The sequence below is a fragment of the Diplotaxodon limnothrissa genome, linkage group LG23, assembly GCF_057381915.1.
Source record: "Diplotaxodon limnothrissa isolate DT_005_m linkage group LG23, D_limnothrissa_male_GT1.1, whole genome shotgun sequence".
NCBI classification, from domain to species: domain Eukaryota; kingdom Metazoa; phylum Chordata; class Actinopteri; order Cichliformes; family Cichlidae; genus Diplotaxodon; species Diplotaxodon limnothrissa.
In genome coordinates this window covers 4769020-4796672 of record NC_140617.1, presented here as the reverse complement: position 1 = coordinate 4796672, position 27653 = coordinate 4769020, and the positions used below count along the sequence as shown (strand labels likewise).

Here is a 27653-nt window from a genome sequence, read left to right as displayed (position 1 = left end):
CATGAAGCTAATTCTGGAGTGATATCAGACACAGCCTGTAATATTGCAAGCTTGCTTGGTTTATTTCATTCACCAACAGAAACTTGGCTATTTGGGTCTTCCCTTCGTAGCCATAGAGACGACCTGATCATGACAGAAACCGATGACATTGTTTTTGATTGTTTCTCTTTATGAATAACTAACTGTAAACTGGCTATATTAAATGTTTTTGAAAGTATAAATGTTTGGGCATAAAGGCACATTTTCTTTTTTTTATTTTAACCCCTGTGCAGACACTTTTTGCAGAAAAGGTGAATTGAAGCTGGACTAAAAATGAAAGTAATAACTGTACAGTGTGCGTAAATCACAGAGCGCTCTGCACACACCTTGGTGTCTGTTGCTCGCAGTTTCAGTCGCCTGAGCTGACAACTTCATTATCTCCACGTGTAAATTATATAAATTAGTCTGCAAATAAAGCCTTTTTAATATGTGACAGATCACATGTTAAATTCACTTTTTATCCTCATAATGAAGGACGAGTCCACCTTTAATAGAACTTGAGTAAATTAATAAATTGTGTTCATCTGTCAGCCCAGACCACATATTATATTATTTACATCCCAGGGTAGGAGATGCTGCTCATTATTAAAAAAACATTTTGGAAGTCCAGTTTATGTAAACCTATAAATACTCCTGTGACTGGCTTAGTTAGAGTACTACATGAATAGAGGAAGCAGCATTCTTGAGGTGCTTATAATTGGTCATCGGTCATTTATAATACGGGCAGATTTGGAGTGGGATATGAGCCTGATCCGCTTACACCCCTTTTCAGGTGATTTCTAACAGTAAATGGGTTTTATTATTAACATCATTGTGTTTTATCAGAATTTTTTTTTTCTTTTTGCATACATGCACTTTTATCTCAAGAATCTGAAATAAATAATCCCTTTATTTCAAACAACTAAAAAATAAAACAGAAAAACCTGCTCTTCATATTCACACATGGTAATCCGCATCCCTAAAAGAAAAAAAAAAGGCAAGTGGAGCAATTAATTAAAAAGGAAAAGTGAAACAAAAGACCTGCATGTTTTATGATAAAAAAAAAAATGTTTTTGTTTTAAAACGATGGTTAAAAAGTGCCTCATTCAAAGGACCGCCTCATTACGAGAACACATGCTTTTTTTCATATTTATAGACGCACATATTTCATATTTTCAAACTTTCTGCTGGGCCGTCTTCCAAGAAAGAGGTGCACTGATTAAACAGCAAATGAAGCGCAACGCTATTCTACAGTGTGTGAACTCTTTTGTTTCTCTCACAGCCTCAAAGCAAGCTTAGCTTTAGGTGAACAGGTGTGAGGAAGGGCTATGGGGTCACTATCTAGCTCAGGTTGGACCTAGTAATTTAGCTGAACTGAGGGATTTGCTCCTCCCCGCTAAGACAGGCAATACAAAAGATCTGAGTTGAAAGCGGAGAGGGAACAGAGGGGTACGGACAGTTTAACTAAGATGAAGGAGTTCAGTTTGCCAAAATGCCCACTTTGATTAGTCTTTACACTTGCTCTAATTGAGCATGCATGTGTGCGAGCATGAGTCCCGTTACTCGCGGGCAGCGGAGTTAAGTTTGCGCATCTGTGCGTGTGTGTCGGGGACGTCGGCGTTCGAGTGTGTATCGGGGTTTTGTTTTTTTGTTGGTTTTTTTTCACGCTGTAAAACTCTCCCTCTCCTCACACTCATTCCTCTCTCAAGACTGAATTTGCTTGTCTTCTCAGCATGAGTGTTTAATCTTTTCAGGCTGTTGAATCGGCCTAGTGAATGAGTCCCCAGCTCCTTCTCTCTAGCAGCCCTGGAGATTATTCTAAAGCACTAATCGTTGAGCAAACACAGCAGTGCTCTCCCATTCCTATTCTACACAGGCCACAGTATAGCACAACTTCTTCTTTCCCTTCTCCTCACGTTTTACGCCCTGTGTAGATTTTTCGCTTTTTGGCGCACGTAGCCTAGATTACTGTTCCCGAGGAACAGACCCCTTAACTCCCCTTTCACAGCCGTGGGTAAAAATGAACTAAGCAGAGAGTGCGAGTTTTTCTTATTTGTTCTTTTATAGCAAGAGAAGTGACATGTAATTTAAAGAGCATTATTTCCAACATTGTCCCCTGGAACCTTTTATGTTTGTGGGTGTGTTTGTTTTTTTAATTAGATTGTCAGTAGGGAGAATCTACCAGGCTTATATGATGGTGTCAATATCCTTGGATTTGGAGCTTCGTCAATATTGTCTGGCCCTGCCGCTACTAACCTGAACAGGCTGCTGGCATTTGGTGTAAAATAAATAGAGTGATTTGTCTGTTTTGTTTTCTCCATATCTTTGTCGCCTCCAAGCAAAGTTTTATTTACACCGCTCTCCATTTTATTTTGCGTGGTATTTGCTTTTTTGCCAGTTGTGGTCCTACCGTGGTCTTTAGAAGTCCTGCTAGCTCTGCGCCCAGTCCTCTCTGCCGGTGGTCATGTTATGTTCATGTAATATGGACATGTCTCTCCAATAATGAGACGCCTAGTGCATGGCTGACAGAGCAGCACCGATCACAGATATGACATTTATTATATTGGGGAGTGATGAGTTTTAGCTAGTCAAACTTCTTCCACAAAGTCAACTGTATACTTTGGTGTTTGGTTCCACCTATTAGCCACTGAACAACTGATTGAAGACAAAAATAAAGGATCAGCTGCAGTGACCCTTTGCCTTACCAAATGTCCTAGCACAGTAAGAGGTGCAGTTTGCTCCCACTCTGATTTTCAAACTGTTTCTCTCCACAGAGAAAGCTGCTGGCTATCTACCTCCACAATGATGACAGTGTTCTCAGCAACGTCTTCTGCTCCCAAATGATGTGCGCTGACTCTATCGTCTCTTACCTGAGCCAGAACTTCATCACATGGGCATGGGATGTCACTAAAGAAGCTAACAAATCCAGGTACAATGTTAGTCAACCAGCACGCTTGGAGTGCGATTGAAGACGTATCTTATTCCAAGAATCCTATTGTTTAATGAGTCCATTTTTGCGTAATTCATTTGTGTAAATAAAGTTTTAAGCTCATCTTGCGATGTTTGAGTTGTCGGATCAAATATTTAAATTGTAGAAACTGCAGCTACTCGTGAATTCTGTTGCAAAGCTAAATCTGGCTGTGTTTTCTGGTTGCCAAATCTGACTGTGATGCTATAGCTAGGGGAGAAAACAGTTTGGTCAGTGAGTATGATGGCTAAACGGTAATAAAAAAAAAAACCTAAGGTTTTAAACACTGAATTAATTCTCTGGAGATCCGGTAGTCTATCAGAATCATGCTGTATTTAGAATTGCTTTAGCCAGCTGTAAAGTTTAGTAATGCAATAAGAGAACCTTTAAGCCCTGACTGCATCCTTAATCCTTATGTTTTATTTATATGTGACTTACTGTCCGCAGGAGCCGACTGTCTGCATAAATACTGAGGTGTATCTAATAAAGAGGATATTGAATGTATTTCAGCGGGAGAGAAGCTTGATCATGAGCTGAGGGCTTTGTGAGCTGTCAGAGTCCTCTGGTTGGGAAGCAGTCTGTTGCATGCTACTATCTTGTCCCCGCATTATTGTTCTGAATAGTTTTCTTAGAGAAAGTAAATTTAGTTTTCAGTCGTGCCTTCATCCTGCTGTTGTATTTTTTTTTTTGTGTGTGAAGCAAGAAAATCTTGGACTTTAGAGAGTGAATCCTGCATATTTTGGGTAGCGTTTAGATAATAATCCAGAAATGCTAGTGTAGGTGGAATCCTATCTGGCAAATGAACAGTGTTTAAAAATCGGTTTGACACATCCGTAATTGCTGGCATTCATCTTTCACTCCATTACTCGTACTCTGTATCTCTTTCTTCTCATTCTCTCTTCAGCCTCATTCTCTTTTTGAAGCTTGGAGGTTGCATGCTAACAAAAGGCGTTGTGTTTGCACGGTGAGGCCCCTGATTGGGCAATCTTGACCAAACTGTCTGAATAGAGGGTCAGTGGGAGATGAAGGACTCCGTTGGAGTCCAAACATCTCTATCTCTCCAATTTATCCTGAAAGTCCTAGCTTAGCTCCAGCACCCTGTGTTGGTATTTTACAACAACACCTGTTTATTACATTGGTTCAGTGAGTGAGATATATATTTTTAACAGACTATTAGATCTCTTGCAGGTTCAAGTGTTGAACAGAGGACAGGTTTAGGTAAATTTGAACCTTTGTTTCACATTGTAAACAAGGAATGCTTCATGTATTTCATCCTTCCCTTCATCTTTAATACTACATATTTTACTTGTTTCCTTTCTGATATTTCTTTATTTCTCTTCTATTTAATCAGCTACCTCAGCTCTCTCACTCTACCCTGAACCTCCAGAGTTAAGCCTGCCCTCTGGTAGCAGTCATTGAGAAAGACTCGCACCCTGACCTCAGCTCTCCATTATTTCTTTTAAGGAAACTCCCTCCTTTCCTCATTCCGCACTCCTTTCTCTCCCATTGGCCTCCTTTGCTTTTTGCCCCAGCTGGGCCTTTTTATTGCACGTTAAAAAGGAGGCAACATCTGGAGCTTTTCATCACACACAGCTAGTCGCAGCTTTGCTGCTAACGCATGCATGCACATGTGCGCACTAACTCGCTCACACATCCAACTGCTGCTCGGCATTCTCACGCTCTTTAGCTGATCTAAAGTGACTGGTGATTGGCATCAGTCACACAAGCTGTTAGAAAGGTATCCTGATTATGTGTGCGTGCATTTGTGTGTGTCTGTGAGCGAGTGATAAACCTGCTGATATTGGAATGTGCCTGTTGCTTAGCTTAATCTATTCTCACAGGCCTACCAGTTAAATGATTAATTATGCATAAATGCAGTGCTGCTGATTGGATGCCAGTGTTATTGTCACTTGTGGGAAATGAATCTGATATATCACCGAGGCAGTATACTGTCATTGCACATGTAAGTAAATAAACACATTGAAAGTCGATTATTTGTGTTGTGTGCGCATTCTCATAATACATTACAGTGTAAGAATATGCACTAAGGTGACCTTATGTTGACACTAGATTTAGTGTTTTAAACATTATACAGACCTGGCAGTCTAATGTGATTACCCGTTTGGTCTATAGCAATACAGGCGATCTTATTAGAGAATAAAATAAAAAAGAATAATCCTTTAATTGTCCCACAAGGGGAAATTTGGTTGTAACAGCAGCCAAAAAGACACATATACAAACAAACAGTACACAGGACACAGAACAGAAACATACAGAAACAATTTTTCTTACAAATTTCATATTTACTAGCCTTTAAGTGTAAACTTGTGTCTTAACTGCTCAAGGCAGGAACAGACCGTTGTGCGAACCTGTTCTGTACACTCGACTTCTTCTCTTGACATAGTCTTCCCTGAAAACATAACTCGTTTGGTGGGAGAACAAAATGTCATTTTCAAATCAAAACATGTCCATGTTCACGCTGAAACAAAGTGTGTATGACACAGTGAGCTATCGGAGCATCCGGTTCCCATACTGCACACGTACAGGTGGCTGGCAAAAATATTCCCTGCAGTGCTACTGTACTACCCTGACTCATCAGCTGCTCAGTGGAGCAGACGCCAGGTCTAACCGGTCTACTCGCATCATAGTGCATCAGTTTGATTTGAAGAAGTGCAAGCTGACAGTCCAGGAAAACATTTACTGTTATAGCTGTCGGGATCCGCAGTGAGAAAATAAGCTGGGATGGGCAACAAATTAGAATCTGTCAGTCACATTAGCCACCGAAGCATTTAATGGTAGTTGCAAATTCCATGCAGGTGTTTCTTCTGCATTTAGTTAGCCATAAAGGTTTTTAAAGGCCGCAGGTTACTATGTTATATTAGGGCTAGATGAGACAGGCCGAACTGTGCAGCTCATTTCCTGGAGTGACTTCCTCCTGACATTAAGTGTTGTGGCCATACTTATTCTTCTTTACGTAATTCCATAAGGGCTTCGTAGTTCTTCCTGTTTCCTAGTTTCGGTGTCCGTCTTACCCTAAACGATAGTGGTTACAAAGTACATGTAAGTTGTGTTTTGAGATTGTGCTGTTTTTATGTTGTTGTGATTATGATCATCATTGTGCTGAACTGACTTCCTTAGTTTAGAGTTAGAAACCAAAGCAGGTTAGCCTGTGCTTGATTAGAGGTTTAAGATTGGGTTACCCTTCAAGTTAGTGTCTATTGTTCCCTGGCCTTTCATTACAGGTTAGAGTTTCCCTGTGAGCTTTTGTTATATTGTGGCTGGGTTGAGGTCTGAACAGGGACAAATGTCAGAACAAAATGATCTAAGATTTAGGGTACCCACGTTTTTCATTGCAAGGTGTGGGTCACACAAAGTTCAACATTTGGAAAAAGTTTTTGTCTGCATTGTATTCCAAAGCTCATTTCATTCATCTTTCAGTCCAACGTCCACACTTTAGCTGGTTTTGGCATGATTATTACTACTACTGCTATTGTCCTATTGACTGGAAGTACTCGATTTCACCGTTTGGAAAGTCTGCAAGTAGCTCCCGCAGCTTTGGCTTCATCTTTTAATGAGTTACACCCCCTCTCAGACAGCATCCGCTCTATCTATCTTCTTCCTCTGACCCGCTGTCCCGCCATCCATTCCATTACCTCTCTATTTTACCATGCAGTTATTAAAGTAGATCTTATTAAAAGGCAGGAGAAAAAGCTAATCTATATTTGCATTCAGTCTATAGCAATTCATTAATATTATGACATTTACAGGGAGCTTGGCGGGGCTCCGACTGCCTGCTACCCTTTTCCCTCTCTGAAATGTTAATTTAAAAAGTTCTGTCTTTGTAATGGAATAAGAAATCCTCTCTTGCCCTATCAATTCTGGGTGTCTGGTGAGGAATACTAATTCATCTGTGGTTCCAATTGAGATAGCATGTCGCCCTGATGGAATAAGAAAATGCAGAATTGGTTTTAAAGTCTTTAATGCCACAAGTTGTGTGTATTTCTCTTTTGTGCTGCAATCTGAAAAGCACGCACCTCCCAGTGAAAATATGTGCACGAATACTTTATCGCTCTTTAAAATTGTTTTTATTGCAGGCTTAAATATATGCTTATTACCAAAGGAACAAGCAGGTAAAGTAAATAAATTGGGGGGGGGAAAGTGAATTAGATAAATTTCTTTGTCTTCCAGACTACTCACTATGTGTACGAGGCACTTTGGCAGTGTGGTGACACAGACCATACGGACATACACGACAGACCAGTTCCCCCTGCTCCTCATAGTCATGGGGAAACGCACATCCAATGAAGTTCTAAATGTTATTCAAGGTAATTCTCATTTTATTCATCGTACAATTAACTCTGTTTTCTGTAATTATCATGAAAACAAACTCTTTTATTGCCCTGATTTTCTTTTCTAATTCAGGCAATACAACAGTGGATGAGCTGATGATGAGGTTAATGGGAGCAATGGAGATCTTCACAGCACAACAGCAAGAGGACATTAAAGACGAGGTAAAGCTTGAGCGGAATCAGACAGTCTGTTCGCAGGAAACAAAAACATCAGCCTCTGATCCTTAAAGATGGAGAAAAGACTTTATTTCTTTGTTCTTTCAATAACTACTTGGTTCATTATGGACCATTTGCTCTTTCAAATGGAAACATATGCTCGTGTTTCCTTGTAATGCTGTTTAACAGTAGCTAGGAAAGTTGTACAAAACTGCTGTTGACTAAACTAACCAGTTTGCTACTATCTATAGTTTCCACTGTATATAGATGACTTCATATTTTTATTTAAAGGAGGTACTGTGGCCTGGGGAGCACTTCCAAGTATACCAACCGAATTCTCAAATGTACAGTTTTTTGTGAGAGTCACGCTTTTGACATTAATGACATCGTTTCAAGCTAAAGCCGTGCTTTATTGGTTGGGATAAGTTGCAGACTGCCAGAGGTTTCTTCCTGTTAAAAGGGAGTTTTTTTTCTTCCCACTGTCACCAAAGTGCTTGCTCATAGAGGGTCATATGATTGTTGGGTTTTTCTCTGTATGTATTATTGTAGGGTCTACCTTACAATAAAAAGGGCCTTGAGGCGACTGTTGTTGTGATTTGGCGCTGTATAAATAAAATTGAATTGAACTTCTACCATTAATCTTATTTTAGTTGGCTAATCTCAGTGGCTCCAGTAACTGGACCAACTTTTAACATTGTGCAATAAATTGCAACATGTCAGAGCACATCAGAAGGCACTGTTAAAATATGGCTTTTGTTATAATGACTCGAGAACCATTCAGCCATTTCATCCCCTTTAGTTATCAACTAGAGTCTGGCTACTGCTAACGTATCTGTTGACCTCCTTTTACCCAAAGAGAAAATGTAATTAAAACATGATTAAAACATTCCTTCCATAGAAATGATAAGGTGGAGCTAGCATTTTGTGTCCTTCCCACGAATCTTAACAATATGAGACAATGCATCAGTCACTTACAACGAACTTAACTAATTTATTAACTATCATCTCATATGTTCACTCAACTCCTTTTGACATGAAAAACACTGTAGTTACTTTTAACTTAATGGTCCTCATAGCTTAGTTTAGACATTCCCAAACCATGTGAGTGCCATGGTAACTGTTGTAAAGGATATGTGAATATTACTATGGTTAAGTCTATAATTGAAAACTGACCTGTGTGACTTGAAGCTGACTTGTTCAGATTAATAAAAAACAATAACACATTACTAAGCTTTAGAGTAATTTAATCAGCACTGGTGTTTAGTCTCTTAGTATGTCGCAGAAGTTTTGGTTGTGTGAAATCTTTCGTAGCTGCCCTTTCCACTTTTATGCGCGTTTTCCACGGATTTTTGTCAGCCCTGACTACACTGTGCCTCTTTTTTGACTACTGTATCTATAGATGACAGATGTCAAGCTGTGTTAGGTTCAGCCATTATGTTAAGTCAACCAAACAGCCTTTTTAGCAATTCGCAGCGCTATTGTGGGAGTCATAGCATCTCAGTTATGGGAATCGTGGCTGAGGAATGAGTTGAGTTTCACACACACCCTGAGGGTCAGACTTGCTCAGGTGAGCTGTGCCCTGCTGAGTGACAGCTACTCTCTCTGTGTTGTTATAACGTCTGTAATGCTCTGGCTTTGTTGTGGATTTGTCACTCTTAGTCGCTCGTCAAATAATCATTAATGATAGGATTTAAAACAAGAAATATTCAGAGTTTGTACATAAAGTGTTGGATCCTGGGGTTCTTTTCTTTTACAGGATTAGTGCCGGTGCTCTGTGTGTGTGTGTGTGTGTGTGTGGTTGTGTGTGTGTGTGTGTGTGTGTGTGTGTGTGTGTGTGTGTGTGCCAAAAGAATAGTACTATTACCAAAATTAAACACTATAAAAATGAAGTAATATATGACTATTTATTCATTATTAGTACCATCAACCTCAAGATTTTCACTGACAAACCTCATTTTCACGGTACCTGCTTTTGGGTGCTGGTGTATATGATTCTTTCCCTGTGTCTCGTCCTTCTTCTTCCATTTTTCTCCTTTCCAAAGACAAACTCAGACATGAACACAGACACCCAGACATTCCTCTTTGACAGCGACTTTTGTGTCAGTCTGGAATCGGAGCAGCTGGAAGGCCACATTGTGATTTCTACCAGCCGTACTGACTCGCCAGTCATTTGTATGGTTTTCTGTGTTTTAGCTTAGTAGTTAGTAATCAAATGACTACTCGATGCAATTTTGTGGTCTACATCTGTCAGCATTTCAGGGTTGTTGTTTTTTAAAGGTCGTTTTCGGGTCATTAAGCATGGATTTCATAGGAAAACTAGCCAAAAACTAACCATTGTGCAGTTTGTGCTGATTTGGTTGAAGAGTTTTATATAAAAAGAGTATACATTTGAGTCGAGTTTCATGGTTAGGTGAACTAGTGTCCACAGAAAGGATCTGATTTAAGCCAGGGCCCTCTGTTTGTTAAGTGACAGTGCGCATAAAGGCTGATATTGCGGTCCAAAAGGAAATAATTGGATATAAAATTTGCCCTCTGGCAAGTAGAGCTCAGCCACTTGGTTCCAAAATTAAATTGCAAAAAAACCCAACCCAAAAACCGCCATATAAAGCGTCTTTCACTAGTTGTTATTTGTGAGCAAACATTAAATATGTGACAGCTTGCTTTTCTGAACACCAAGTGTATCATCACGACTAAAAGACGGCACACGTCTTGCCAACTTGAACAGTAGCCAAGATATAGTTGTGGAAAATCTGTTTCTTTTTTCCTCCAAAGTTAAGGCCCTGAAAATCACATGGTGTTTGAGCATGTCAGATAAACATTTCCCTTCATGCCTCCTCACTTTAGGTTATTCAAAGTGTTTGAAAACATTCAACAGCAGGTCAAATGAATGTAAAAATGAATATCAAACATGAATTACTGTGCGACTTGTTTGCGTGACTCGGGGGCAATCTATTGAAAGTAGCCACTTTTGATGCTTTTGTCCCTCTGTGCCATTCTTTTACAGTTTCCTTTCAAAGTTCATCTATTATGTAGCCCAAAAGCACAAATGTATATTTGCATTTTCCAATTCAGTGCAACAATACACACTGTCATTTTGCTTAGCCGCTGCCTGGTTTCACAGTAGCCCTCTGATCATCACAATAAGCTTACTTTGCCATATCCGGGCTGACACACAGCGTGGGCCTTCAGAAAATAGAAAACTAATGGCTGTGCGCTGTTAACACAATGGACACTTGTATTTAGTCCCAGTCTTTATAAAACACTTTGTAGCCACAGCAGGTAGAAAGAGAAAGGCCGCCTGTCCCTTTCCCTCTGTACAAACAGGAAGAGAGGCAGCGTGAATAAAAGAAAAAGGGAGGGTGAAACTGAGATGAGGAAACATAAAAGGGGCTCGGGGTCTGGTAAATGACAGCCCAGTCAGAATGAATTCCCTTCTGTTGCTACTCTTTCATACCTGGTGTTTGTATGTAGCCGCACTTGACATGCTGTTTTCTGCTGCTAGCTTCCACAGCCGGCACTTCTGCTTAGATGTTTTGTCCTCGTGTATCCTTTATTATGCTGCTAGTTAATGGGACCGACTTTCTTTCTTCCCCTCTCTCCACTCAGGACGAGCGCGAGGCAAGGGAGATGGTGAAGAGAGAACAGGACGAGGCCTATCGTCTGTCTTTAGAGGCTGATCGTAAGAAGGTACTTTCAGAATAATGCAGTTGTGATCAGAAGTTGACGCACACTTATCATGGGCATGAATGTCATGTAGGTTTGTGCTTTTAATGATTCCTACGAGTTGGTCCTCTTCCAGGGTAGAATGATGGCACAGCATACATCTGTAGTGACTTTCACAAACAAGAACTGGGTGCACAACTTTGAATTTAATTTGTATTTTCTCTAATCCACATGGGGTAAAATGTCTGTGTATATATAGGCTCAAATATATACACCATGTCCACTAGCAACTTTGACCAGACACTAAAAAACAAACTTTTGGCACAGTTATGGATGGATATTTGACCACCCTTCTTAGCAGAATTGAAGAAGTTCATTTAAGTTGGTTGGTTTTCTTGGTACAGCCAAGCCCCACCTTTTAGTCCACGAATTTTAAATAGGGTTGAGATCGGGGCTTTGCAAAAGCCATCCTAGCAGCTTAATGTTAGCCTGTTTTATCCGTTTCAAAACCAGGGATCATTGTCCTACTGGAACACCCAATTGCTTCCCAGTTTGAACTGTCCAGCTGTTGATTTGAGGTGAAGTTGAAGAATTTGGAGGTAGTACTCTTCCTTCATTGTTCCATCCACTTTTTACAGTGTAGCAGTACCACTGGTAGCAAAACAGCCCCAGAGCAGAATGCTACCATCACCATGCTTGATAGTTGATACAGTTCTTAGGTTTAAGCCTCAGCTTTATTCATCCAAACATACCTCTTGCTATTTTGGTGGAATAGTCAGTCTTTTTCTTGTCTGACCATAAAGGTTTGCGTCATAATACAGCTGGGTTGTCCATATGTGCAGCTACAAACTGTGGACAGTGATCCTAGTGATGCTTCCAGACCATGAGAAAGTAAAAACTTGTATTTATATACAGGTGTTTAAACTCCTCTAGTGATCTTGGCAGTTGTTTAGAAATGGCCGATTAAGCTTCTGGTAGGATGTACTCAAAGCCCTGACCTCAGCCCTATTCAAAATTTGTGAACTATGCTTAAAAGTCGGGTCTGTGCCAGCAAACCGGCTAATTTAAATGAACTCTGTAGTTCTGCCAAGAAGACAGAATTATGCCAGGAGCTTGTTGATGGCTACTAAAAGCATCTGGTCGAGTTTCAACTTGCTAAGAGACATTTAACTAAATATCATCGGGGATGTATGTATATATTTGACCGTGTGTGGATTAGAGATAATCCAAAGTATGTTCAAACGTGTGCCCAGTTCTTGCTTTCGAAAGGCATTAAAGATGTACAGCGTACAGTCATTCCAGCCTGGAAAAAGGATAGTTCAAATCCGTTCGTGCCCCTGATGAGTGTACGTAAACTTCTGACCACAAGTGCACCAGTTATCTTTGTGTATCACTGTCAGTTCTTAAGTGTTGTTTTTGAAGCATAGTATTAAAATCAAAATGAACCTCAAACATCAGGTTTAGAGTACAATCTACTCCTACTGTGTTACTCGGTTTAGTTGAGGTGTCGTAAATAATAAGAAATTCCTTATTGTTGTTCAGTGAGATCATAATGAGCCAGTGTGTGTACAGAGCAGCTCATTTTAACTTTAAATTATGCTGTGCTTGTGCAGACTACAACTTGCGTGTCTAGAACAAAGTTTTTGTTGATCAGTCAGTTAGTTTGTCAAAGCAAAGTAACAGAAATGAATCCAATTAATGATTTGTTTATGTTTTTGGGGGGTTTTTTCAGAGAGAAGCCCAGGAGAGAGAAGAGGCCGAACAGTTTCGCTTGGAACAGATGAGAAAGGAGCAGGAGGAGGAGAAGGAGGTGAGTACGACAGCCATAATTATACTAATTATACAGCAAACATAGGTAGCCAAAAGTGTCAGTTAGTTACTAGTTAATTCGTACCGAACAAGTTTGCTATTATTCCACAACAGCAGCTCATAATTCGGTTGAATTAAAAGAGAATTTTGGACTCGAGCACATTTCAAAATGATCACATGAAAATCTACTATTAGCTAACGCACTAGTAGTATGATTTAGCAGGGCTGTACCATTGTGCTGTTGTTTATGTCCCTTTTCTGCTTACTCAATAGTAACTCAATTAAATTGTGGTTTTGGTGGAATCTGCCAGTCAGTGAAGCCTGTGTTGTGTCAGTATACAAGCACACAGCCATTTCAGAGAAATTAAATATCCTAATTACAGCAAGGCCGATCCCCATTAATGTCACCTTCAGTGTACACAGTTATTGTCCTGGTTAGCTTTTTTTATGCTGATATAGCACACAGCCTCATATTCAAACCCGAGTGAATAAAAGAGGCAATTCATGTACACAGACCTATGCACAAACATACACCTAAGTAAACACACATATTCTCTGGAAAACAATTATTGTCTGCAAAGACGGGGCAAGTGCACACACACGCGGCGGACACAATGTCACGCACACAGGAAAACAATAATTGTCGGTGAGGATGGCACCAGCGTCGTGATTGTCTATTGTAATACAGTGTAGTCCTCGCTGATTGCTGTTTGCTCTGCAGGTCAGAGCCCGAGGGCAGCGAGAGGTATTGGGTGACCCGTCTTGCTCAAATGATTTGTCACTTAAGTTAAACAGACGACAACAAAAGAGCCCTGAACCTGGCCTTCTTAATTATATCACTGTAGTCCACGAATCAAACAGTGCATACATGCTTGTGTATTTTCGACAACAATAGCCGGGATGGCGTTGTGTTTCCTACTTATATTAATTTTCTCTGCTCGAGCTCAAAGGTTTCCATGGCGTCTCCTGTGCTGACGCGCTGTGCTGTGCTACTGTCTAGATATCCATAAATATGAGAAGCAGCAGCAGCTGGTGTACCGAGACAATGGCAACTTAAGTTTCCCAAACTGTTAAAGGATAACTTTATCATAACGTGATCCTGTTTTGTGTACCAGTAGTTCTGATGGACGTCGGTTCAAATACACTACAAAAACCAAATTAACAAACAAACAAAACTGGGAATTCGCTTTCCTTTTATTTAATCACTATTACTAGTTGTGAATTCTTCTCCTAACTGGAGACAAACATGTGAAAACTGATTATACAGCAAACCTAGGTAGCCAAAAAAGTGTCAGTTAGTTACTAGTTAATTCGTACTGAACAAATTTGCTATTATTCCACAACAGCAGCTCATAATTCGGTTGAATTAAAAGAGAATTTTGGACTTGAGCGCGTTTGAAACGAGTAACTTGGATTTTAGCATTTACATCACACATGCTGCTCTTTATTTAAACAGTCTATGGCGGCAACTGGTTCTTTTATCACTCCTCGCTGTGCTGGTGCCAACTTAGTTATCCGTCTCCTTAAGGAAGGCGCAGCGTTGCCTACCACGTGAGCCGTTTTAATTGGAATAATTTATTGTTTGTTTGTTAGTGCTTGTTTACAGTTTTCGGTTGAGTTTACAGTAGAAACTGCAGACACACCAAAAACACCAGTCACCACCGGAGAGGGAACAATGCTAGTGGGAATGCTTTCTCTGTGATTTTATGCCTTTGTGCGAAGAAACGGGAGATGAATATGGGAGCCAGTGAACTGGGGGTTGGGGCGGGAGGGGGTGGAGGGCATGTGTGTTTCATGCGCCTGTGTGGACTGGCATTATTATTTACCCCCGTCAGGGGGTCATAGCATACAGTTGTGCGGCTGTCAGGTGCACCTATTTCTCCTGCTCATCGTCTGTTTGCTTTCTGTGGTTAGCCGAGCGGAGCTGGAGAGGCAGGTAAATGGACGGAGAGATGCTCCCGATTATTTGTGCGGCGCTTCCTGGGCCCGAAGCTCGAGCAGACGTGTGCCTCGTGGTTGCTTTGGGGACGCTACCTCTAACTCGCGTGGGCGTTTGTGCTTGTGTCTGTGGTTGACTAGCTGTCTGCATTTGTATGTCCATCACCTCATGCGCTCCTGTCTGTTATTTGTGTGTGCGTATGTGTTAGCTTTGTCCCCAGGGACAGCTTTAACTCAGTCAGCTTCAGTTCTTGTACCTGAGGGAGCTGATGGCGGAGCAGCACGCGCTCCACCCTGCCCACCCAACACCAGAAGCTGCTAATGAGCTACTGTTGTACACTCTTATGAAATATAATTGCATTATGGTGTGTAAATAAAGCCGGGGCGTGTTGTCACAGCATATGCTCCCCGGCTGGCCAAACAGGAACAACAAGCCAGGGGAGGAGGAGGTGAGGGGTAGGAGTAGAAAGGAGACGAAGGCTCCAGGGAGCAGTTGAAACATGGTTTTTGGAGCTCAGGAGGCTTGATTTGCTTTTCTGTGGAAGATGACGGTCAGTCGTCACTCATGAACCCTGCCCTTTAGCGCAGACCCCGTTAGCATCTGTAAAATAAGTGATAGCTTCACATGAAGAAGATCTTCAAAGATCTTCCTCTTACTAGTGAGGGTTTTCCACTATCTGCAGGGGTATTTGACAGTTTTTTTCAGAGAGTGACAGAGCAAACAGCAAGGCAGCATGAAAGAATGAAGCACTTGGCTGCTCTTAGCATACTGATATGCTACTTGGCAACCTTCTGAGCTACAACAGGCTTTAGGGAACAGGGTGAGACACAGGGCAGCTAATTTAATAACATTCTTAGGGCAAGAAGATTGTTTAATTAATGTGAAATAATAGTGCTGCAGTAAGACTCTGAGAGCAACTTCTTGGCTTGCCTTTCATATATGCTTGGAAAGCGTGTCATCATCTTTATCGCTGCCAACGTTACTGTTGATACTCCGGTTTAAGTTCACTGTAAACACAGAGAGAACGAGATGCGTATTTTTACTGAAGTCACTGGAATAATCAGGCTGACTTTGCTGTTTAAATGAAGGGAAGGCAAATAAACGCTTGCAGCAGCAGTGCTGACTGCTGCATCTCACCAACACCTGTATGCAAATCTGTGTTTTCAAATTCATTAATGCATTTAACTGACAAAAACAAAAACGCTGGCTTTTCTTGTTTCAGGCAATCCGCTTGTCATTGGAGCAGGCCCTGCCTCCAGAGCCCGATGAAGAGTCAGGCGAGCAAATCAGCAAGCTGAGAATCCGCACACCAAGTGGCGAGTTTCTGGAAAGGCGTTTCCTGGGCAGCTGTAAGCTCCAGGTTCTCTTTGACTTTGTGGCCTCCAAGGGATACCCCTTTGAAGAATTCAAGCTCCTCACGACCTTCCCTCGAAGAAATGTGAGTGGTTTGCCTCCTCTCTTACAGACACGTCAGAGCCGAAATCGCTTCTCTGCTCCTGTTTTACTGCAAAGTGAGGACGCAGAATAGAAAAACGGCTTTTTCTTTCAAGAGTTTGTTTGATCTTAAAGAACAGGCCACAGTTCCTCTGTGGATTTAGCCATTTCACAGTATTCCTCAGGTAATTAGCTCCAAAAGTTTTGAATGCATTCTTATGTTTTTTTTGTTTTTTAATTGCCCGTATTTATGTCGAGAACATACAGGCAAATAGGGAATGATTTATCGGGATTCTAAATATAGAGCTCCGACCTCTTCTTCAAGGTCAAATAAGGTCAAACATCCATTAAAAGTCTTTTATCTTTAAAAACGTGCCTAAAATTCTAATTTCTTGGCCATATTTTGCATGTCAAATTTAACCCCTGATGTCACTTTAACATTTCATATTTGCAGTTTGTTTAAGTGGACCCAACAAAGTGTTGTGTCTGATGTCTTAAAGTACCAAGAGAGAGAAATATAGAGAAATATACTGCAGTATATTATACAAGAAGCTGAAATCATCCAGTTGTCTTTCATTCAACTGTTCTTTGAGGATCTTTATCTTTTTTAAGAATGACTTTGTATCCTTCAGATGACTCAAATCAGCATCTCCGCTTGTGACACCCACAGCCCTAATTGGCTTTTCCATTTGGGCCTCAGCCCAACCTCAGGCAGCAGCTGTGTATGAAGTGCAGCAGGGACAATAGTTCAGATAATCTCTTGTCACTGTTTGGCGATTTTGTTTTCTTGTTCTTTCTTTTTTCCCTCCGTTATTGCTTCGTATTTGTTTTACTGTTTGTGTGCTGCAGCAGTAGCCCCGCGTCGGCGCCTTTGTTTACTCGCACCTGTGACGGGGAAAGTTAAGCCGACTGTTTATCCGTCCACCTGCGCACACGTATTATTCAGTGAATATTAATTAGTATCAGTCCACTGTGAATACAGTACACTCTGACTGTGTTAGGATACAGTTGTCAGCACTAAGAGTAGTATTCTCTGTGGCTCTTCTGCTGACACCCTGCATCACTCAGCTATCTACAACCAGCCATTTGAGGGCTCGGTCGCTACGCTGTGTGGTAGCGAGCTAATGAGCACTGTTTTAACTACCAGTTTAATTAGCCCTGCTGCTGGAAACAAAAATGGGATTTCCATTAATCAAGAGTGGAGTGCATGTGGAGGGGTGGTGATTGTATAGAGGTGTGTGTGTGTGTGTGTGTGTGTGTGTGTGTGTGTGTGTGTGTGTGTGTGTGTGTGTGTGTGTGTGTGTGTGTAGGCTTGCCCAGGCAGTGTGCCATCGTAGTCTGTAGAGACCGCCAGGGCACAAACACCTCAAAACAACACACACATTATCGCGCAGCTCACACTCTCCATTTCATCACGATCGCACACTTCAACACATGCACAAATATTTTCAAGCAAACACATGCCCCGCTCACAACTTTGTCACTTAAAGGATTCACAGTTGTCTCTTTATAATCAAGAGTAAACATGTGTTTGAGACAGAGATAAAGATGTGTCTGCATCGCAGATGAAATTCCGGCAAAAACAGGATGGCAGGATTAGAGGGGGAGAGAAGCGAGAAGAGGATGGTGACTGCAGAACTAGTCGGAAAAGAGAACAGAGAAGACAAAAGCTTGAACAAAGAAAAGATTTAATCAGAGAAACAGTCTGAAAGAGAAAAGGATAGAGAAGACAAGTGGAGAAGATATTAAAAAGAAGAAGATGGGAGATTATTCCAGAAAACAGAAAGGCGAGAGATTTGGAGAAAGAGAGGAGGGAAGTGGCTCAGTGGTAGTGCCAGTATAAGGCTGTGAACACAGGCCCCTGTCTAATCCTGCAGCTCTGTGTTGTAATTAAATGAGAGAGAGCATAGAAAGCCTCCATCCCGTCCAGACGCTCTCACTGTTGCTTTGCCAGGATCAGAGGATAGAGGATAGACCACTATTGCATTTGTAATACTGCACAACTGTTGAAACCTTTTTTTTCTCCTCCCTTTTTTTTTTTAGTTTTCAGCAGCTTTGTGCAGTGTCACTCTTTCTTTTGCTATTACCCTCCTCGTCAGTCTTCTTCGCGTCACGTCCACTCATTAAGCTGCAGCACAAATTAGTAGATCTGCTCAGCCCATGTTTAGAAAATTAAGCAAAGCTGGATGTCGTGTTTAGTTTTGGGGCGGGGAGCGGGAAATGCGTACAACTTTGTTAACCAGGAGCAAGAACGGTGTTGTGTTAACACGGGTTTTGCAAACTTCATCCTAAATCACACGGACGTTCGGATATGTCTGAATCATGCTTTTGCCACCTTCCTTTGGCTTAGCCAATAAATGTCTATTAGTCTCCACTTTTTGGACTCAGTCTCATCCTCAACATTTGGTATCAGTGGCTTATCTCTTCAGCACTACAGCAGGCCTTACACTGGCATCATTTGTACTAGGCTTAGCCGTGCTCAGGGAACTAACCCTTTCTCTGTTTCTATGACTGTCAGCGAGTTTGAGGAAGAGGAGGGGGGCTTTTAGTGTTTCAGTTTTCAGCTTTTCATTCAAGAATTTCCTCCGTTTTCTTTGATACTTGTTGAGCACAAACCTCTGCTGAAAGGCCCGAGGTCTTCCTTCAGCGTGCGGCGAATATGTTTAGACTGCCGTTATAATAATTTGCAATAGGCTCTTCCTGGCCGGCTGCTCGTGGATACCAAAACGCTGTCAAAGCGGCGTATTACTTTTCCCATTGTGATACTGTACTCTCTTTCACCTTTGCTAATCCTTCTTCCAGCTCCATCGGCGAATTTGCCCGAATGATTCTTAGACAAAACCTGAGATGCAGTAAAAATAAACAATGGCACAGAAGAAGCTTTGCTCTGCGCTGTAATAGGTTTTACATCTGTTGTACTGGTATGTTTTGTTTTTCTTGTCCTCCTATCTGAACAAGTCGTAGGAAGACTCACAGGAAGTTGAGCAGCAGTTTATTTTTAAAGTGTTTTTTTTTTATAAAACACATTTTTATAACATGCAACATGGGTTCATGGTGCTGTGTGGGGCTTCATCCTTGAGTACAAATCTAAAGTGTGGAGACGAGTATCCGTCCAATCTCTATAAGTTCCTCTTGACTGAAAGAGGCGCCTGATTGGTTTCAGATACATTTTGCTGTGCTGCAACAGATGTAACGGCCCCCACAGAGTCCTGATCTCAAATTCATCAACTCAGTCTGGGATTAAATGAAGAGACAGAAGAAAGTGAGGCAGCCAAAAGCTGCAGGAGGAATGTGGCAAGTTCCCTAAGACACGCTGGGAAAGTGTACTTCAAAAAAAAAGCGATCATACCAAATGATGTGTTTTGGCATTATTTTTAAAAGCATCGACAGTTTAGTTTAAGGTCCTAAAATGTTTGGAAAGTTCTGGAAATGTAAGATGCACATCGTGCACTTTCAGTGAGACTTTTCAGAGATGATGGTTTAGCTTTCGGAGATTGATTTTTAAATATAAAAATTATACAACAAGCTAGAAACCTTGAAATGTTTTATTGTGGAAAAGAAAAACACATTTCTGCTGGGAGTAGTATTAAAGCTGGGCTTTACCCTAGGGATCTCAGCCCCCTCTTTACCTTAACCTTCTCCTCCTACTCTTCCTTCCAGCTTTCCCTCCCTCTGCCTCTCTGTTCCCTCCTCTTTCCTTCGCCTGCTGTCTGTACACCTCCCTCTCTTCTGCTCCATCTTTTGTATTTTTACTTTTTGGTCTCCTGCCACCCTGCGTTTTTACCCAAATCCCCCTTTCTTAAAAAATCCTTTAGATAACTTAAAATATACCTTTAAAAAACAGACGAGTGGAAAATTAAAGGAAAAAAACTAAAGTCCTTAATCCTACACCGAGGGTCTCGGCTGTGCTCGGATAGTTTGTTCCGTCACAGGAAAGCGACACCTCAAATTCATACAAAGTCGCTCTGAATGAAACATTGTTGACTGCAGTCATCTCTTCAGTCAGCGGATCTCACACCTGCACATAATTTTGCACTGACATGTTAGACGTCGTTATTCTGTTACGACTTCCAGAGACGTTGGAAATCAACGAAAAGCCAAATTGAAGGTTTTGTGGTGGAACGTGGTGGCGAACCAACACGTTACACAAAATCTTTGTTTGTTCTTGCTTTGGTTTGTCGCTCGTCTTTATATCTATAAGTGCTGTAGTCTGTCTTTAATTTTCCTCACTTTCTTCTTCCCCATAGCTCTTTTTTTCAGCTTTTTCCTTCCCCTTCAGTCCCCCCCCCCCTCCCTCGCAGTCTGTGCGGTGCATTTGTCCTTTGAAGTGCCGTATTCTGGTCTGTTCTTTTCTGTTCACGCCCCAGCACTACGTGCTGTCAACGCTCCTGGCAGCAGATAATGATCTCCCACTGCTTTTGTAATTGGCCAAATAAACACTTGACAACACTAGTTTAAAACAGACAAGTTATTTGGTTTTAATTAACATAGCAGGGCCTGTAATGGCTTCATTAAAAATGCGTTATTTCAGCTGCACGTTTGATTATGTTGGAAACGGACATCTTGAGGGCCTGTGTTTATTTTCCCTTTCTTTTCTTTCATGGCTGAGCGTTGCTTAGTGTCGCCTCCTCTGTTATCAGTGTTGTTTTATTCATTTGAATTAAGTGACTTACAATTGTGCTATTTATTTAAAACTTCACATTAAGTGCTAATTATTTTTTTAACTGTGTTGAGATTTGCTTTTCGATAAGGACAAAAAAAGGGGGGGTGGGGGGGTTTATGGGTTTATGTTAGCCGATCATTTTACGTCATATAATTTTTCATAAGAAAAAAGAGATAAAATAGCAAAGATTGCAGAAAAACACCATCTGTCTTTTTGTTCGGATCCTGGGTTTTTAAATGCGAGGATCCCCAGTTATTATATTTCCTCTTTAGATTTCGCTTCTGCACAAACACCGCTTATTTCAGTTTTTTTATTGTGTTAATTTCAGTATTTCTAATTAACAACTGGAAAATCTTTTTGCGGGCGGTTAATTAGTTCTGTTTTTTTAATTTTTTTTCCCTAAATTGCTATTTAGTCAGATGAAAATAATATAATATTTTAAATTAGGCAGACAGTTTCCCTTTCATTTCCCTGAATGATTTCTGAAGTGGATGATTAAAATTTATATTGACTCAAGGTTAAAAACAAACTGCAAAAAAGGGAAATAGATTGTGTCTGTCTTATGTATGTATGTATGTATGTATGAATGTATGTATGTATGGCTGTGTAGGCACAGGAGAAGAGAATATGGCTTAGGCATAGCAGAGGAAAAACAACAGCTTTGTTTGTTGACAGATGCCTCCATGCTTATGGTCTGTTAATTGGATAACAATGTAAACAATCACCGATGGTGCCCGTCTCCTGTGTCAGTGTGGCATCTTGTTTCCCTACTTTTCCTTTTCCGAGTCAGATGCTGCTCTCCTCCCGCTTGCCTCTCCCCCGGCGCTCGGCGAGCACAAACTCTCTTCCCGATTTTGCTCGGAACACATACACTCACACATTCGCACGTAACCCACAGACGCACGTCTTCACGCGCACCTGCTCCACCCCGAAGCCTCATTTACTCCTACCTGATGCTGCGGTGTCATAACAGCCTGTCGGGTTCATTAGCATGGCAGCCATTTGTGAGGCGCTGCTCCCGAGGTGGGAAAAGGAATCCAGCAGCTTCTTTTTGATCGTTTTCCCCCACCGTCGGGATGGAATATGCTTGCTGAGAATGCACGGGTGGAAACAAACATATAATCTCTTCCTATCGTCTCGCTCTGTGCTGCGAGGCTGTCGACGGGGTGAGGGGCATAAAGTTGATGTGGCAGCCCCTCCCTGCCCGCACCGGGCTCTGAAGGATCCCGCTGAGAAGTCAAGATGCTAAATGACACCTTGAAATGAGGATAAAGAGATGAAAGGGAGTCCAAGGCCTTCTAGATCTAGTGTGACATTTCCAAACACCCATGGGAGATCGAGGACGTAGTATCTGATGCGGATTTGTCCACCTTGTCTAATTTAATTGCCTTGAATACTTTTTTAGTTTTGCGAAATTGGCGCCTAACAAAGATTTGAACGTGCCAATTGAAAATATAAAAATGTGTTTATTTAATTAGACTTATAATACATTTATTATATGCTCAGAAGGTGAGCACAGGTGATGCCGTGGTTCAATTAATGGTCAGAGTTCACATTTCATTGCCTACAAAAGTCTGTTTTAAATCTGTTGCTTTGCTTGTTGTGAGGCCGACCTTTACTGTGCTCGGCTTGCCCTCTGACCTTCTAGAGCAGGTACAGGGAGCTGGCTAATTATCCCACCGTGAGTTTAGAATAGGATCTCTAATCAGAGGGGCTGATGCAGCAGTGACCAGATAAGCCTCGGACACATCTCGGTGTCACACCACCTCGCCCATTCAGCCCAGGTGTTAGATTGGCCCGATGTAACACAACCCCGCCAGTGATTAGCTCACATAAGCTAAGAGGCCCACAGGGGTGGTGGGTGTCAGAGGGAGAGAGTCGGGTTGTCCTGTTTTTAAAAACAGAGGTCAGATCTCCTTCATGTCGGCTAACTCGATCAGCTCCGCGGTGGGTGGTACTGCGTCGTGTGGAGTTTTCAGAGCAGATAAATGTTTTTTGCATTATGAGAAATGTTTCTGTTAAAGAAGAAATTACTCACATAAAATTCTTCTCTGGCTTCCCACTGCACTCAGTCTGTGTCTCACACACAGACACACACTCCTGTCCTGTAACCTTCATCAGTTTGTTCTGGATTGGAACCTTTTTAAGAAAACAAACCTAATGGTCCGCTTAGGGAAGCAAATCTCTCAATTCTCAGGTTACTGCTTAGGATTTTTAAAAACACGATGTTAGAATAATACACAACGTACACACTCTCTTGCAAACACACACACATTAAATGAATTTAGCACTAAAACCACACTGTTTTAAAGCCTGACTCTTGGGAATAGATGGTGAGACAGTCACACAGGGACTTCAGTGAATGACCGAGGCCATGGTGACACTAGTGTAGATAAATCTGAGAAGGTATTTTAAATAGTTTGATAAAATTAAAAACAGGGTTGACAGATTTGATCATTTTGTTGGTATTTTGGCTCATTGAGTTGATTGTACATTAGGAGAGAAACCTTTAACAGCAATGATTCAGAAATGTCGTCTTTAAGAAGTAATAGTAAACAATTGCACGTTCCACAGTGTTACACTCCTCTGACACCCCTATTGGCTTTGCCAGTCACAGTGCAAGAGTCATGTGGGAGGCGCATGGCCTGAACGTCCATATTGTTCACGCTTGAAGACGTGTTCATAAAACCATTTGGGGGTTCACCGCTTTTGGCTGCTACAACTCAAGCTAGAGCTCATCATGCCCTCCTTGTTTGTGCTGCAGTCTTCAGTACTGTACTGGGCCTGGGGTAACTTTAAACTAAATTCACTAATGACCAAAAAGGCCAGAGTGCACCCCCTCACTCAGGTTAAGCTCTCCGCACAATAAACAGAAACCGTGGAGCAAAATAACAAACAAGTGAGGGCAAAACAGCCACCTAGCTAAACTCCAAATCAAATGAAACCACATTGAGGAGAGCTTTACGAGTGCCTGCAGCAGAAATTGGCTTCAAGTTAACGTCTTTGTTTTATGCTGCCGATCGTAATCGAGCAATCTGAGGATTGTATTTTGGGGAAGCTGTGATTAGTTTCTGTATTTGCAGCAATCTTTTGCTCAGTCTAATGTTGTCTCCCCCCCCCCCCCCCCCCCCCCCCAAAACACCACCTTGTCTCTTCTCAGATCACCCAGCTTGATCCAGGGTCGACCCTGTTAGAGGCCAAGTTGTTTCCACAGGAGACGCTCTTCCTGGAGGCTAAAGAATAAGAACAGGCCCTCCGATCCCCGAGAGGTCCGACTGACTGACTGATGAACTGGCTGGATGCACACTCGTCACCGAGCATGGCCCCCACACATCAGTCTGGGCCTCAACTAGACACACACACACAGACACATACACAAACTACCATCTCAGACACACATAAACACACTGGCATGCAGATCCAGTGACACACAAGTTGAAGTAAGCTTCTCTGCCCTCAGCCTGGTCGTCGTACATGAATGCCTGATGTACACGTGTTGCACAGAGGAGCAAAGACAGTACCACAAGCACACAGCCAAAACATTCACCTCTACAACCCCCCCCCCAAAAAACCCTCCCCTCACACTCTTCTCGACTTCACGTTCCCAAACTGCTGTGTCATTGTTTTCTCTCACAACACAAACACCGTACAAATAACAGCATTCAGAGACTGAGTAGACAAATCTTTGTCACACACAAAAAAAACAAATAAAAAAAACAAGGACTTGTTTCCCGTTTCCTCATTGAAGACACCGAGGCTGCTTTTTTTAAGACATGTTTTTTGTGTGTTTGAAATTAAAATAGAAAAGGCTAAAAAATGTAATTAAATAAACTTCGAGAAGAGGCGTAGCTCCGCGAAGCCCGGGCCGTCTCATCTCCATTTGTGTTTACCCACTGAACCTTTTCCCCAAACCGCCCTTCTAGAGCTGCACACCTCCGTCTGCTGTCCAGGTGGGGTTGGGACGCGACACGTCGGCCCCATCAAGCTCCGTTCTTCCTGGTTTCCGCATCCACTGCCCCAAAAGCCAATAGATTGCTCAGTTTTTAGTTTGTTTTTTTTCTCCTTTGAATCCTTTTTAAGTTTGATGCTGTATTAGTTTTAGTTTGATATACATTATATAAAATATATGAATATGAACATCAATTTGTCTCAGGCGAAAATCTGTTGAACCTTATCGCACGCATACACACGTCTTCTTTCGTCATGTGAGAGGATATTTTATAAACTGGAGATCTGATTTTCTTCAATTTGTGTCACAACTCTGGGGTAATACCGAAAGAGGGAAACAAAGCCAAGGAAAAATGTGCGGCATTTCTATGCTTTTATTAAGTGTGTGTGTGTCTGTGTCTGAACGGGATTCCAGTCCTGCTCTGATTGTGCATCTTCACTTCTTGCAGATACCAAAGTTTAGATTTGCACACTCACTCGTAGGCCTTTTACTTCTCCTATTATTCTCATTCTTACATGACCTGCTGAAATCAGCCAAACTGCGACTAATTTCCTGCCTTCAGCGAGGGGAGATCACACGGGCTTAGCCCTCCATCTGTAGCGGGGCTCCTCTGTCAACTAAAGGCAAAGTTTAAGAACCCCATCAGAGTCATAAATGCCATAAACAAACTACTTCAGGTGAAATGCTGCTCCCTCGTGAATAAGCGCTCAGACTTGGATTATACTCACACATATGTAATAAGACAGGACTAAAGCAGACTTGGCAAAAGGATTGCTGTTTAAATTGCAGTTTCACTGATTATATTACAGACTTTTGTTTTGTACTTAACAGTGGACACTGATGGGAACACATTTTGTGTTCCCACCAAACACCGCCTGTTCATATTATTTAAAAAAAAAACTGATGTGCTTTTGGAAGCTGTACCTCTACAGTTAATCTTTTGATCGATGCTTATTTGAAGTGTGGACTCTGGTCTCAGTAGCACAGTTTGTTGTTTTTCTTTCTCTTTCAGACAATTATAGGACCTTGTGTCTGACTTTGACTATTTTTGGAGTGTGCATTAGTCTTCAGAATAACTGGCACCATTTCATCCAAATGGAGACCTTGGAGTAATATTATATATTTTTATTTCTTTGGATCAGAAGAGAATGTATTCCTTTGAGAGACTAGGGACCTGTCTGAGGTGTACCCTAGAACGGCTGGGAGAGGCTCCAGCAGTCCCCAAGATCCTCAAATGGATGAGCAGAAATGTAACATTTCTTTTCAAAGAGTAGTTATTACAATAAGAATATTAAAATTATCCAAAAGTTATAACATGTTACATCAGTCAAAGTGAAACTTACTGATTTAAACTACTTTTAGAGGAACTCTGTCTCTCTGAGGTGCACTGCAGACCTAGAGTAGTTTAAACCAACTTTAAGTGCTGGGTTAGATTAAACTATTATAAATAAGTGGAGGAAGCAACGTCTGTTTAAGCTATTTAGAGGTAGTCTTACTTCTGTAGGCTTCAACTTTATCCTCTTCAGTGAATGAGACAGTTACCGCTATGGGTGCTGTCTTTAAATCTTGTGCTGTTCGTGGTTGAGTAATACATGTCTCAAAGAATTATGTGTCACCAGCAACAATTTATAGTCATCTCTTTTTGCTTCGGTAAATCTGGACTACTGGTGTGTTACGCACGGTGAATATATCACACAAGCATCCTGTGTGTGTTTGTTTGCCTCTCTGTGGCTGCCTTGTTTCTCACGCGAGGAATGAGTCGACCTAATGTGCTCAGCAAGCCGCACTTCCAAAGGTTCGACCCGACAGGAGCTCCTCGCTGAAGGCAGCTTGAAAGCGGGATTGGGAAAGATGCGCTGCAGGGCAAATCCTCCTGACTTTGCTGTTTCTTTCTGCATGCCAGAGAAGTGTAATATTTGTCATCCAACACTGGGGAAAAAAGACACAACAAACGCACCTGTATTTAAAGTAAATAGCTGCTATTAGAGTGGGAGAGCTAATAGTAGAATCCATTTCAAGCCAAACTTGTTGAGCCAAAGTTGTGGCGCTGACTCTTGTGGCCAAGTCAGTAATGTTGGCATTTACTGCATTTGCAGCGCTGGGATATACTAGTTGAGAGAGAAGTAGTAATTATTATATATTTGGTTTTCCTTCTCCATATCCATGAACTCAACAACCTCTGGCTATCCAGTTAATTCAGTCCTGGGCCTTATACTGCATCCTGCCTAAACATGTGTTTAAAGCTTCATATGATTGGTCGGGACCATCCTGGTTGGCTTCCATTCATACCCAAATCTTGTCACGATGTGTTGTAGCTGAAATGTTTCCGTTTAAACGTGAGGAGCTCGGTTCAGTTCAGGAAAAATGCTGAACTTTGCTGAAGCTCTAAGGGCAGAAGTTAAATGTCTATGGCTGACATTTGTGTTACTCAGATTTCACTGTACCGAGATAAGAGTTGAGTGCGCTGGCTGTACCAACACGTGCAGCTTGGGGCGAGGGTGAGCTCAGGGCGGGGCGAGGAGCTCAGTGACCGTGAAGCTGAACGTGTTTATGAAAGAGGCAGATGCACCTCTGCTCGTCTGTCAGAGAGCCTCTGCCTCAGAGAGGGGCGCACATAGTGCAGCTCCTCTCGACTGTGAGATTACAGTTTCTATCGTGCAGCTTTTTGAACGCCATGTACATAAGCATGTTCATTTGTACCGCTG

The 27653-nt window shown here is 41.7% G+C and overlaps 1 protein-coding gene across 2 annotated transcripts in view; it reads left to right on the top strand.

Annotated features, from left to right (window-relative positions):
- faf1 (Fas (TNFRSF6) associated factor 1) overlaps positions 1 to 25029 on the top strand; it is a 60406-nt gene extending 35377 nt beyond the window's left edge. The window contains exons 13-19 of one of the 2 annotated variants that reach the window (XM_085347864.1): positions 2793 to 2947; positions 7175 to 7311; positions 7409 to 7497; positions 11098 to 11178; positions 12887 to 12964; positions 16125 to 16340; positions 24160 to 25029. In XM_085347864.1, the coding sequence (XP_085203990.1) occupies positions 2793 to 2947; positions 7175 to 7311; positions 7409 to 7497; positions 11098 to 11178; positions 12887 to 12964; positions 16125 to 16340; positions 24160 to 24243 (840 nt within the window). In that variant the 3' untranslated portion in view covers positions 24244 to 25029. Of the gene's footprint in view, positions 1 to 2792; positions 2948 to 7174; positions 7312 to 7408; positions 7498 to 11097; positions 11179 to 12886; positions 12965 to 16124; positions 16752 to 24159 lie in introns of those variants that run through there. The other variant, XM_085347863.1, reaches the window with a different exon arrangement.
- Positions 25030 to 27653: the final 2624 nt, after the last annotated feature.